Source organism: Pyrus communis, chromosome 4 (genome assembly GCF_041283825.1).
Source record: "Pyrus communis isolate YQ-2024b chromosome 4, ASM4128382v1, whole genome shotgun sequence".
Taxonomy (NCBI): domain Eukaryota; kingdom Viridiplantae; phylum Streptophyta; class Magnoliopsida; order Rosales; family Rosaceae; genus Pyrus; species Pyrus communis.
The window spans coordinates 14396132-14410490 of record NC_142568.1 but is presented as its reverse complement, the minus strand read 5'-3'; the positions used below and the strand labels follow the sequence as shown (position 1 = coordinate 14410490).

At 37.6% G+C, this 14359-nt stretch overlaps 2 protein-coding genes and 1 long non-coding RNA gene across 3 annotated transcripts; 2 read left to right on the top strand and 1 right to left on the bottom strand.

The window, feature by feature from the left end:
* Positions 1-757: 757 nt before the first annotated feature.
* LOC137723448 (POLAR LOCALIZATION DURING ASYMMETRIC DIVISION AND protein) lies at positions 758-4448 on the top strand. The gene is made up of 4 exons (XM_068462647.2): positions 758-1441; positions 2581-3032; positions 3621-3885; positions 4011-4448. The coding sequence occupies exons 1-4, from the start codon at positions 994-996 to the stop codon at positions 4145-4147; spliced, it is 1302 nt and encodes a 433-aa protein (XP_068318748.2). The 5' UTR covers positions 758-993; the 3' UTR covers positions 4148-4448.
* A 1258-nt stretch (positions 4449-5706) lies between these two features.
* LOC137723544 (uncharacterized) lies at positions 5707-7332 on the top strand. Its single transcript, XM_068462742.2, has one exon. The coding sequence runs from the start codon at positions 6311-6313 to the stop codon at positions 7286-7288; it is 978 nt and encodes a 325-aa protein (XP_068318843.2). The 5' UTR covers positions 5707-6310; the 3' UTR covers positions 7289-7332.
* A 2455-nt stretch (positions 7333-9787) lies between these two features.
* Positions 9788-10695, bottom strand: LOC137721996 (uncharacterized). The gene is made up of 2 exons (XR_015961611.1): positions 10158-10695; positions 9788-10082 (listed from the first exon to the last, which is right to left on the bottom strand). It is a non-coding gene; the product is annotated as an uncharacterized LOC137721996 (long non-coding RNA).
* Between the last annotated feature and the right edge of the window lie 3664 nt (positions 10696-14359).

Genomic DNA, 14359 nt, shown 5'->3' with positions numbered 1-14359 from the left:
GATAAGATAATTAAAGAATAATAAAATGCAAAAAGAGTATCCAACAAGTCCAAAATTTAAAAACACATTAAGCATATATGCCATATAACCATAGTGAGGAGTATAGTAGGATGACACATGTACAACAAGTTCACAATTTAAAACGACATAAAACGAAAAATAAGAGGAAAATAAGGAAATTTAGTAATGTAAGATACTTATCTTTAGCATCCCGGAATTTCCCGGAATTTAAGTTGATACACAACACACATATTCTATAAAATTAACAAAATTTCAAGGTATAATTAGAACTTAGACTTGAAACAAATTTCACTAAAAAAAAAAAAAAAACCACCCAGCTACCTAGCACCGCCTAGAGCCACCTTTATTTTTCCAGTCGTTTTGCACAAAATCGCCTCGGTTCCAAGGCGCCTAGCGCCTAGGACGTTTTTTAGAACACTGGTTTTACTCAATTTTTACGACATGTACTTATACAAAAGCGTATATGTATAATATGAGACTTGAGGAATAAGAAATTAAGTAATGTTAAAAGAAATGAGTAATGTTAGACTAATTTTTTAAATCACATTTTTAAACCATATAATGTGTCACCAGTTGAACTTAAACATGTTAATTAATATTTAAATAATAAAATTATAAATAACCACACTATTTAATTTATAAATTATAATTTAAATAGGTAGTCGCCTTGGCATCTTGGTGCTGACTAATGACTACATTGAAATTTGAATAGATTGAAAATTTTCAAAAAAGGAATTCAAATTAATTGTTTTCTCAACCTCGATAGCGGACAGCCCGTGAAAGCGGGAAGCACGTGGAGTACCAGAAAGGTCCCAAAGCGGACAGGGCAACGCTCCTAGTGGACGTAGGTGCGACGCTGGGTAAATTGGTAATTACAATGTCTTGCACCTGCAGAGTGAGAGAGAGAGGGCTGCCATTTCTTCAGTTCCAGTGAGGGTGTGAGACACAGTGAAGACTGAAGTGCCTTTTTCAATGTGGCAATTATTCGCCGCAGCTGTTGCGGCCTCCACCGGGCTCCTCGCCGGGAAACACATCTTTTTCAAACCCACCGCCGATACCGATCTGCCCGCCGATCACAATGCGGACACTGCCTGCCCAGGCCCCTACAATTTCTCGGTCGCGTCGGCATTTCAGTCTCAGCCGCCTCCGTGGGAGACCAGCGACTTCGAGGAGCAGCGAGAAGGGACGATCTTTAGGTTTTCGAGCGAGGCGGCGTCGGGTCGCGTCGGGAGTGGGACGCGGTTCCGGTTGAGGAAGAGAACCGGTTCGATCAAGAAGAAGGGGGTTGCTGCTGACGCTGAGAGATCTAACGGTGCAGAACAGAGGAGGACTGCTAGGAGAGGTGTTGGTGTTTGCTTGAAGAGGAGGAAGACTGGGAAGAATGTAGCTGCTACCAAATGTGGATCGTCTTCTTCCAAAGGTTAGCTTCGCGATTTTCCCTCTCTTTCTTGCTTCTGTTTGGTTGCTGAGAAAATCATAAGGCAAAAAGAAAAAAGGGTTTTACTGTTTTGACGTTGATCATAGAAAATTATGAGTTATGATGCTGCTGATTGCTGAATCATGTAAAATTGTGAATATTTCGCTAACTTTTCGGAATTTATATCTAATTAGTCATGCAAGAAGTATTTATTGATAATCAGGTCCCAGATTCCCAATTGTTTATGATATTTCAACATCAGTGTGCACAATGTAGGCCCTGGATTGCTTTCTGGGTTTATTTTAATCTGGGATTTTATGAAAAGCTCTTTTGGAAAGTTTTTGTTGTTATGTTTGATCGTTTTTGAAGTCATACTTTACAGCATATGGCATCCATCATTACCCAACAATCAACATTGGAAAAGTAGAGTTCTCTGACCTTTTATATCGGTTATCGGATTAGTGTTGAATGTCGTTGATGAGCCTTAAAATTTTCATTTGAAATCTAATCGCTTTTGAGAAAGCATTCAGTGGACCACGGTTGTTGTTTTGCTACAAAGCCTATCTAAACATATCGAAATCTCTCATGTGGTGATTTGTTCTGTTTTGTTACATATTCGTATTTCCTGCAAAAAGGCGGTGATGCTGATTGTATATTATTGCAATTCTGTTTGTCATGTTCAGATAAGCTAATTGCACAAGTTCCAGTAGGTTACGTTCTGCAGGCTGGCTGCCGCAGCCTTATATGAATTCTTACTGATGGTGCTTAAGTGGTTGCCAAATGATAATAGGATTTTATATTAACAGTTGATTCCGAAGTAATTTCCAAATTCAAATGATTAGGTGGTCATAATTGTCAAGTGATCCTTGAAGTTTGCTCTTGAAATTCTAATTAAAAGTTGAAACCATGAAAGCGTTTGATCTTTATATTGCGATTTTAACTCCACACAACCTCTAAATACAAAATTGGTATCCAAGTTTTGATCAGCATTTTTGTAGTAGTCTTCTAGAAGCTTTTCCTTGGGCATGAACCTGTGATGATTTTGTTAGTCTGTTTTTTTTTAGAGTCACAATTTACAAACATAATATTCGTGATTCTAGGAGTTTAACATTTCAAGCTACTTCTTGTTTTATACTATTCAGATTCAACGTTATTTGGTTGGGGACTGAATGTTGGGATCATGTACATGATGTCTGCTGGAAAAGCTGAGATCAATAAGCTGAATACAGCTATGGATGAGACTGCAAGAATTGTGCAGGAGTTAAAATCTGAGCTTCATAAAAGAAAATCACCGCACAATCTGCAAGTTTCGGGCTCTGCGGGTGAAGCCAATACAACTAGTTGCACGCTTACTCAGCCAGAACTCAACAAGTCAAGTACAGAAAACAGAGGCCCCAGTAATATGAAAATGTCCAGTTTTACTGTATCTGAGGATGGTGAATGTGCTAGTAGTGTTCTTACAGAAGAGCAGGAGCTACATCCTGAGGTTATGGACATGGATCAATTGGAAGCAGAACTCGAGTCTGAACTACAAAAACTTCCATGGTGTGCCATGGATACTCCTTGCCATGATGGATTGAGTAATCTGGGCCAGGTCAGTCTTTTAAGGTCGTTATATTATTCTTCAAATAGGTTGATTTACCTGACTGTGGTGTGCCTTTTGCTGGTGCTAAAATCTACGGCTAACATTTGATGATCAAGTGTAGGTTATACAATTTAGTAGTGTTTTGAAAATGTTTGGATGCTGGTTTTGCATCCTTATTTAAATACAGTGGATTCTGAACCAACACTTTGTCCGAGTTATTTACCAAGAACAGTACAACTTTATCCTTATTGGATTGCACAATCTTCAAAACTAATCACTGCTTTGATTTTAAGTAGCAAATTCGATGTAGCAGAATTTGGCAATCATACTCTCTGTGTATGACTTGATCATTTTGTATTATAAGGATTGTTATTTTGCTCCTTTTGTTGGTCGACAAGTGAAAAGGCTAATGCTATTGTTAATGCTTAAATGGTGAACTTCACATTCAAACTCTCCATATTACGATTAGTTAAGGATTGTAATTTTGTTCGTTTTGTTGGTCTACGAATGAAATGGAATATGCTATTGTAAATGCCTAGATGATGACATTCACGCTATGCCAGCCTAACTGATTTTTCCCTTCAAATACCATTTCAGGACATTATCTCTGAAGTTACAGCTCAAGGGTTTCATAACCTAGAGGGACAGGGTTTGGATACTGAGCAGTTCCACGGAGTATTGCCAGCTCAACTAGATCAGAAACTATGCCATGTGCTCATTGAACAGCAGGAAGGCCAAATTGTAGAGCTGGAATCTGAACTGCATTCAGCCCAATCAAAACTCCAACAGAAAGAAACTGAACTTGAAACATTGAAGGACTGTGTTAGACGCCTAACTGAGTTATCTCTTGGAAATGTCTCAGGCAAGAATTCATATTTGCCTTTCAAGACCTTGCCCATTTTCGTTAGTTAAATTTTCATGCTCTATTTGGTTATTCGACAATGAAATATTTCTTCGGCACTCTTAACACAAAACATTGTTCCCCAGATGACGAAAACGAGACATGCATTGGACAAGAGCAGAGCATTGAATGGAACTGCAACATGGAGGGATGCGAGTCCACGAAACCAATGGTTGGGATGAAACGACCTATTGGTTCCGAATCCTGCAGTTACAATGCATGATGAAACTGTCTCGTATAAGACTTAATCCCGTTGTCGGTAAGTATCTTTTGTCGCATAGGGGTATGCGTGAAGGTATTAATTCACTAATTTTATCGTCGATAGGCCCTACCGATCTAAATCATAACAGCCCTACATTTCCTGTGCTGTATGAAATGCTATAGTTATTAGTACAGAGTGTGGCACCCTACATTTCCTGTGTTAACAGTCTCAAAACTTTGCAGTTGCTTTTTCTTGCATTCTGCAGCCACATGTAATATTAAATTCTCAAATGCTTATATTATTTACCAAGTGATTCCCAAAATTCCCAATTGACTTTCTTGCCATGCCTGTTTTTGAAACCCAGGATGAATTTTATTTTGTTAGGAGACCCAGTCACACGGAAATTACTGTATTGCACCTGATGAGACTATAGGGTGGTGTGAAATGGGTAGTGGCAGAGATGGGAAAGTGAAAAAGTAGTGTGAGACTAATGAAAACTCTAGTGGAGGTGGTGGTCGCAGAGAGAGAATCGATAGGAAATGTAGTGGAGCCATTAAGTGGCGTGTTGGGAGTTTGCCTTTCCCTTTCCTATCAAAGATGATTTTTTTGTGGAAAAATGTTTTGACTACTTAAAGATGAGTAGAAATTTTTACTCAAAACTCTTTGTATTCGAATCACAGAGCTTTGTGATTATGATCAGAACCATTCATATTGCGAATCTCTTTGTAAAGATCATCTTTGTAAAAAAATAAAAATAAATATAAAACTAAAGTTGTTTGATCATTCTATTGTAGCAAATACCTTTTACCAATTTCGTTCATCTGTTTTTATATAGTTCGATGACTAAACGACCTTAGTTTTAATTGATTTTTTGTAGAAGTAGTCTTTATTGAGTGATTTATAATATGAACGGTTCTGATTATAAATACGAAGTTCTATGAATCGGCAACGAACAATTTTGAGTAGGAACTCCTACTCATTATTTGAATAGCCAAATATTATTCTTTTTTGTGTGTACGTTTTGAGTCTCTCAAAAAAAGTAGTGTCAAAGTGGCGGCTTTCGACACAATAATTATAATTCCCCATCAAGGAGATAAATCTTTATGCAATCAGAATTCTAAGATAACGGTATTTTAAGTCTATCGTGTATTGCTAGCCAGTCATGTGTTGTAACTTATTTAACATCGTGTGATTGGATTTATTGATTTCAAAAGAGCAATTTTCTTGAGTTTTCATTGTAGGTTACTATATTGGAGTTATTGGTTTTGATTCATATGTTTGTCTTTATCTTTAATTGGAAAGGTTAAATAGCACAAATCCACCATATGGTTTTGTCATAGATCAATATTACTTACTCAAGTGGTGACACTTTGTGGTTAAACTTGTCAATCTCAATCTAATTTGAGCTTTACATCTATATTCTCTCTAATTCGGACAAATGTGCGCATCACTTACACGGATAAAAGGATTCTTATAAAAAAAGCAACCTTTCTTTCCAAATAACACAAAAATGGATCAATTTAAAAGATGAAGTACAGCCACTTAGAAACACTATAGAATTTGAATGGAGAGTTGTATTCAACCTAATTATTGGTTGAGCTTTAACTATTGTCTTTTGCATACGCGTTCTTAAAACCAAGAATCCAACGTTCACACGTAAATCTAATAGGTAATGATTTCTGCCTTGAAAAATAGGCATATCATTATCAATCACCATTCCATAGTCTTGCTGAGCAAAAATCATTTTAGTGGACGACCCCAACATCAAGATCCAACGGTCCACGTTGCATCAAGATGTAGAGCACAGATGCAAACCATATTTCACTCCCACTGCACCACGTACGCTTCAACAAAATCCCAACAAAATAACAGTTAAAATACTAATAAATTGGAAGGAAAAAAAAAGAAACTGACCGAGAGAGATAGAGCCACTATTCACCCATCCGTTGGAAGATTAAAATACCAAATTTCAGACACAAAAAAAATTCAAAGAAAAAAACAAAAAAAAATTCAAAAAAAAAAAAAAAACAAAAGAAATCGGAAGCCAACACACGGAGCTCTCCACAGTCACCCATTCCCCAGAGAGAAAGAAAGAAAGCAGCTTTCTTTCTTCTGAATCTCAAAAGCCTGAGGAAGCAAATCAAGTCAATCGTTCATTCCGATTGTTATTCGGGTTGGACGGAAATGAAGCTATCTGCAAAACCCATACCGAGTCCGGGGCGGACGGACAAGTTCCCGCCGCCGTTGGTGAGGTTTCTGAGGACCAACGTCGGGAGCAGAAGCAGAGGCCGGTTGCGTTCGAGCCCAATGTTCGTGAGGAAGAAGAACGCCACCGCAGCCGCTGTCGAAACCCAAGAGCCATCTTCTCCTAAAGTCACGTGCATGGGGCAAGTCCGAGTCCGGCGGTCATCTAAGAAAGGCGATTCACGGACCGGAGGAGCTAGACGGGCCACTGGAGCTCCGACCCGACGAAGGTGCAAATGGATCTCAAACGGCCTGTTTTGCCGCCATTTTCCCGGGAAAATCAAGGCCAAGTTTTTTCGACCCGTTTGGCCCAAATGGGTACCCTTTTTTCAACTGGGTTTGTGCAGAAAAGGAGAAATCAAAGAGTACCCACCAAAAATTGGATCGAAATTTGAAGACCCAATTGAAGGTTGTTCAGATGGGGAAGATTTTATCGAAGAACAAGAAGACCAAGAATTCGAAAGAAAGGCCAAAGCTTTCATCTATTCTTCTTCTGCCTCCACGCCGCCGAAGAACGCTTTGCTGTTAACCCGATGCAGATCTGAGCCGTACAGGGCGTCGTCTCTGGCGAGCAGATTTTGGGGGTCGCCGGTGAGAGCCGAGGAAACAGAGGCACAACAGAAAGCTACGTCAGAAGGGCAGTCGATTTCCGATCAGGAATCGAGATTGGAATCGGAGAGCGAAGAAAAGTTGGAATTTTTCAGGGAATTGGAGAGCGAAATTCGAGAGAGAATGGCGAAATCGGCGAGCACCGAAGATAAAGACTGGGATTTCGTCGGGTCGGGTCGGCCGCTGACACTGACGAGGTGTAAATCGGAGCCGGCGAGAACGGCGGCGGAGAAGCTCGACCCGGAGTTGTGTTTCTGGAAGACGAGAAGGTTGGGAATTGTTGATTCATGCTCACCCAGTATTTTGTGATTAATTAATTATTAGTCTCATTTAATTCTTTTTTCTTTTTGGTAGCTGGATTGGTGAAAATAGGATTGAGAGATTAAAATTTTAAACAAAATTTGTAAATTAAATAATGCATCATCAATAGAAGATAAACACGTTAATTAATGATTAAGTAATAATTCAATCATAAATAATCACATCATTTGAATTGCACGTTAATCAATTATTAGGTATGAATTGTAATATGTATGTAGTAAGTGTAACATTACACGTATTTTATTATTGCACAAAAATGCCATGATGACACGTTGTATAACACAAAACCATGTGTTTTTAGTTTTTCACTTAGTGTCACATAATTGGTTTGAGATGCAGCAACTTTGGCCTTTTCGTTTCATGTAAGTTAGCCAACTACAAGTAAGTTGTAGAAGCTTTAGTAGTTCGAGTCTTGTTCTTAAATCCGCTAATTTCCGAGTTTAAACATTTTTCCTTTCCAATTAGTGTAAAATGAGGGTTGTGCTTTGAAAAAAGAAGTTAAGCTGCCTACAAAATTTTATATAACCATACGCATTAAACAGACATAAACCCTTAATATAAAACAAGTACAGTACTTTTTATTGTCTGTATAGCGTTCATCCAAATTAATTTTTGCAGGTTTTTTTTTATATTTATTGTCTGTTTGGTGTTTCTGTAGTTCTACTTGTGCATATTTTTTGGTTATTAAGGGCTGGTTTGGTATTGCTGTGCTTTGAAAAAAAGCTACTGTGAGAATAAGCGGTTGTGTTGTGAGAATAAGAGGCTGTGAAATAAAGTAGCAAAGTGTTTGGTAAACTTTTTTGTAAAAGTGCTTTTGGAAAAAAAAGTAGTATGATAGTGTTTGGTAAACTTTTATGTAAAACAGTTGTGACTGTGTGAAATGATCAAAAAAATGTATTAATTTTATTTTCTTAACAAATAAAAGTGAATTACTAAATATATTTTATTTTTAGAAGAAAAATATTTATAAACTTTATCTTAAATATTAATTAGTATGACAAACTACTTCAATTGAAATATTTTAAACTGAATAGCTAGGATTCATTAGTAGAATATTGTTAATGTACTTGAAAGTAGTCTACTTAGATGCATTCATCAAACTTGTTGCTATTCTATTTCTTAATACCTCTATCTCATGTGATCCTTCAACTTGTTGCAAACATTTACTTTAAATTTCAATAGACAACTCATTTTTAGCTCAACAACATAGATAGGTCTTTCGGCTAAAATGAAGAGCAAGCATAAAGCATCCGAAGCTGAGGGTTGGGCCCAGATCAATACGTTTTCTCAAATGCAAGATGATCTAATAAACAGAGCCTTTTGCCAGTGTGGGGTCTGGGAAGTGCCACATGAACAGTCTTACCATTTTGTGGAAAGGATACTTCCCATTTGGAACCCAGATTACAAGGGCAAATACCAAGTCCTAGATTCAATACCGAGTCCCAGATTAGTATCTTTCTATGCTTACTTCTCGACCTACCACATCAACTCCATATAGACATTAGACTCGAAAAACTCAGTCAATGTTTTGATGTGACTCACAGGTTTTCAACTCTCAAACTCTTTTCCATTTACTCTTTTACTTCTTCATAGGTCATCACAATATCATAATACTAAAGTGTAGCTCAATGCTGGCCAATCTTGACTTTTTAGGCACCAATAAGGTTGACAAGCACAAGCTATGAAGTAATTCTCCACTTAAAATACATAATTTCTTCAAACCAAAACTAATAGTAAAAGAGAATGTCTAATTTGCATCATCAGTTGGCGTATGAGCCTTTGCAAGATTCTTAACAGACGATTCTGACATGTCACAAGCACCTAATATTTCATCTTATATCCAGCCTTTGTATTACTGGTCAAACCCGATCTGAAGCATATAAGAAGATACGAATAGAACCACTTCTTGACTAAACATTAGAAATGGTTTTCACAATTCAAATCATAGATACATCTCATAAATTCACAATTCAAATCACAGAAACTCCAAAGCTCGAAACTTTTCACATTGGCATCATTTCAACACCCAAAATATATTTAAAGGTGAATACCAGTAATTGCAAATTCATCACAATCCAGTTAACCAAGTATTTCCAATAATTCCTAGTCCCAGATCATCATTCCAAGAAACTTGAACTTTGCTTAAAATCGAATCAACCCAAGTTCAAGATGTCTTTGCTAAAGCCTAAAAGGTAAATAGAACAGGGTGAGATGAAAATTAAATTACTTGGCAGCCGCCCCATCTAGGCAGCAAGTCTATTCCAATGCATTAACTAACGTCTTACTAGTTATTCCAAGCTCTTAAATACAAGAGAGAAGGACAAAATTTGTTGCAAACAAACTCCTAATCACTAGGCAAACACATCTGCCAAACAAAATCCTAGTAACTGATGTCAGACCAAGTCCAAAATTAAACCAAATTATCCACACTTAGTCAAAGAAGAAGCAAAAAATAAAACTTTAATCATGTCATGAACACATCCACACTCCACATATAAAAACCATATTCACAAAACAGAATTCTGAGCTGAAGTCGCATTACCATCACATTAAATTGCTCGGGCTACGAAACAAGTTGCATACATCAATTGTCCACAATGATTTCATTGTAATTAATACTTGGGTACTTTGTAGCAACCTCTCTGCAGGACTCCAAGAACAACCCATCAGCCAGCTTCATAATGTTGGCTTTGTGCACAGCAGTCACCTTCTTCCTGTTGTTCAAATAGGCATACTCGAAAGCGTACTTGGCAATTCGCTTCGAGCAGAACTTGGTGATCACCTAACACATTCACAATCAATTCCCAATTTTCACAAAATTGCAGAGCTAAAGATTGAATTTTGGGTTTTTGACTACCTTGAGGCTCTCAACGACGCCAGGGATGACCTCGTGCTCGAGCCCGGTGTATTCGCCCTCGGTGTTCTCTCGACAATGTCCACGTTCTCGTGGCGGGTGGGGAGGTTGGTAGGTTGAAGCAGTTTACTAACGAAGCGTACATGTCAAGCTCTTTTCTCGGCTGCACGTTGAGCGAGCTCACGCCGCCGCCCACCGGAGTCTTCAGGCCGCCCTTTAAGCACACCTTGTTTTTCCGGATCGACTCGATCACCTCCGGCGGGACTCGCTTCATGTCGCCGTGGACATGAATTTTTTCCAAGAGAATTTTTTCCGGATCGACTCGTTTTTTCCACAAACCATATCACCTTCCCCAATTAATTTTTTTTCCCCACCCTCCATCCCCAGTTGTTTTTCCTGACGCCCATACCCTCATCCCTTTGCTATTCCCACCCCTCTTTCCCTCTCAATCTCCCATCCCCAAATTGAAAAATCCAAACAAATAAATAACAAATTTTTACAAGAGAAGCTTACCAAAGGAACCTGGAGAAACCTGGAGAACGAGAGAGTGGTTTTCCTGGTTCGGGTATGCGAGAGTGCTGAAGGTGAGAGCTGAAGACTTGAGGGAAAGGAGGGCAATTTTGGGTTATTGAAAATTTCATTAAACGCACACTGTTCACCCGTGTTTTTGAAAATAAGCTGTTTTTGGAAGCTGCTATTTGCAGCTTCTGGTCAGCTTCAGGTTTTGGACTTTTTTTCATCCCAAACTTTGAAATAAAGCTGTTTTTCAAAGTTTACCAAACACCAAAAATCTTCCTAGCTTTTTTTCATATCAGCTTTTTTTTTTTAATTACCTCAATCCCAAACTGCACCGAAGACTGATGAGTCATGAGTAAAGTGCAACACCCCATGGACATGGTCCATTTGGACAGCTTTATTAATAGCGTTTCTAACGCCAGCAAATGAATTGATTACTGAACTCAGTTTCTGCTATCAAGTCTCGGTTCTTGGCTTTTTAAAGCAAACGCTCTCGTGAATGACGAGAAATTTTTAGTTATAACAGGAACACGGATAGTACAACACGTGTTTTTATGTAAGTGGTGAAAAATTTTAATTTTTAAATTACACATAAACCACTATTTATATAGGGACACGTGATGTATCATCTCGTGTGACGGTCACACTGAAAAATCTCTCGTGAAGGACGATCTTCTCTGAATTTTCTTTGTAGGGATCTGGATGATCAACTAATTGTGTTCGTTTATTATATATCGTGCTATTAATTTTTATTAAATACAGTTTGTGTTCAATTTTCAATAAAAAAAAAAATTCAAAATAATTCTTGGTCATGATGTACAATAAATGAACACGATTGATTGATATTTTAAATCCTCACAAAGATGATCCAGTTAGGATCCTAATCCGTTCTCATGAAACCGGTTTTGAAGAGATTTTTTTAGTTTGCTTGGAATACGGAATAATACATTATGTATCACTATACAAGTGGTTAGATGCTTGTATTAAAATATTAATAACTTAAATAATAAAACTTTCATCACTTATAGTAACACGTGATATACTAATCGTTTTCCGAGCACAATAAAAAATTTCTTATGTTTTCGGTGTTTTTTCTTGTCTTCTAATTTTTGTGGTAATGTGGGGGCTTTTTTTTTTTTTTTTTTTTTTTTTTTTATTACTATAACGCACACCCATTGGATACTTTGAACTAATTTTTTGTTTTTGCTACGTTCTTATAATTCAGGCTATAATTTTATAGTGATAATTGTTATTAGTATTTAAAAAAAAATTATTCTGTATTATTCATAAGTGTATTTTTTTAATTATAAAAAGTTTATTGTTTCCTTTTATGTTTTGATATTTTAATTGTTAACTTTTTTATTGAGTAGTCAAAATCTCTTTGATACACCATAAACTTTTTGCTAGATGGGTTCAATTGGACTCCTCAGTATATAAAATTGTTTTTTAGAATTGTTATTGATACTTCAAATAAAAAAAATAAAAAAAACCCAACCCCACCTCCAAAAGACCCAAGCAAAGTAATAACATAACCTTGGCCCATATACAACCTTAAAGCAGACAAACATAAAAAAAGCAAAAAACCCAACTGAAGGACACACCACCATAACCCCATGTAAAACAGCCAGCGAACCCCCAAGGTCACCACAATCCATGCTTTTCTAATGAAGGTCGTACTACTAGTCGAAACCCCATCACCCAAGGATCTTCCAGATTGAAACTCAAACACATAGGAATTCAATCCCATTAGTGCAAGGACCAAAACTAAAGTTCTTCGCACCTTCATGTGCATGAACAAACCTTCTTTTATGGAAAGTTCACTTTTGAACTGGATGTCAAATGTAGGCATGGTAAACGTTGTGTCTATCGTGTTCGTGTCGTTTTCAAGTTATATCCATTATCTTAACGATTGTGTCGTGTTAAGTTCGTTATCTTAACGAGTTCTTAACATATGACCTAATAACGACTTGATTCGTTACAGGGTTATGTCGGGTTAATAAGTCATGCAAGAAATTATCTGTCCAATGTCTAGATCTAGCAAATGATATCTTATTAGGTTCTTAACAGGTGACCCGATAATGACTCGAAATGTTATCGAGTTACACGATAACAACTAGGCTCGTTAACAGGTTGATCTGAAACCCCTTATTTTCGTGTCCTTTCATGTCGAGTTAACGGGCCGTGTAAGAAATTACAAGGTTTGGTCAAAGGCATGGGTAGAATGGGAAGTCCAAGAGGTAATATCATAGATCTATATAGGGATACATCAGAGAAACAAGAACCATCCAAAAGGGATATAAAAAACAAGCCAAAGGAAAAATGAGGAAGCACAGGGGTTGCCACCGACCCAGGCTGCAGCTAGGGTTATTAGCAACTAGGGTGTGGAAAAACCTATGAACCAAATGGGAGAGAAACTGAAATTAGAAGTTTTGAGACTCTCACACAGCGGAGAGAAACGCTCTCAAGGAGATAGAAGGCCTTTCACCAAACAGGAGAATTTTCTCTACTTTGGTTTCAGGGACTTGCTGTTAAAGTTTGGGTTCTTCATCTTCATTTGTTTCTAAACGGATAATAAAGAAAGCCAATCATTTGTGACTTAACAACAAGTTTTGCTTTGTTTGGATTGAACAAGGGCTCCAATTCTCAATTGACGCTCGAAAATTACATCACACTGTGTAAGAAATGTATGTGTGAAACATGAATTCAAACTTCATATATGAAAATCCAACGCAATGCTCTTGGCATATACAAAAGTACCTATTCTCGATCCCGTGAATTTGTTAGGATGCTGACAGTGGGCATCATCTTGTTATGCCGAGTGTACATTGTGGATGTAATAGTTAGTTAGTAGTTACAAGTTGTTAGGGAGAATGTACTACAAATACTGGCTTGTAAGAGAAGCTAGGGAGTTAATGAAATATTGAGTGTTGTATTCTATCTGGTATTCCTCTGTGCAATTATAGAAGACGTTGAGCTAGGTCTTAACTTTGGTATCAGCCAGTTTCGATCACTCAATCATTCTCTGTTGTATGATGCAACAAGCTTTGCGTAAATCCATGGAATCAAGAGTTTCAAGCCTGGAAGAGAAATTCGACGAATTCAAGAAGTCTCAGGATGAATTTTGATCAACACGGTCGAATTTCAAATCGACCCAGGATTTGTTATTGTAGCAATTACAATCTCTCATGGCGCGATTGAACGGTGGGTCATTGGGCGAATCATCTGAAGCTCCACAAAGTGATTCCCAACTCCGTGATAGGATGAATCTCCATTCTAGTCGACAAGAATTAGGGCAAAATTTTAGTCAGTTATCTCGCCCTCCATTCTTGAAAATGGTATTTCCAAGATTCAATGACACCGATGATCCTGTGGGATGGGTTTTCAAGGTGGAGCACTACTTCGATTTCTTTAATATCGAAGATTTAAAGAAAGTGAAAAAGGAAGGTGATGCACTTCAATGGTTTCAATGGGCTAGGTGTTTGGAAAATTACCTAAATTGGGATGATTTCTCAAAGGTATTGTGCCAAGAATTTAGCCTTTCAGAATTGGACGATTCAGCAGAGAGTTTGGTCAATCTTAAAAAGACGGGTTCCCTACGTGATTTCGTGATGGAATTCAGGTGATTAGCCAATCGAACAAGAGATATCAGCCTTGCATTTATGAAATCTTGCTTTGTGAGATGACTCAAA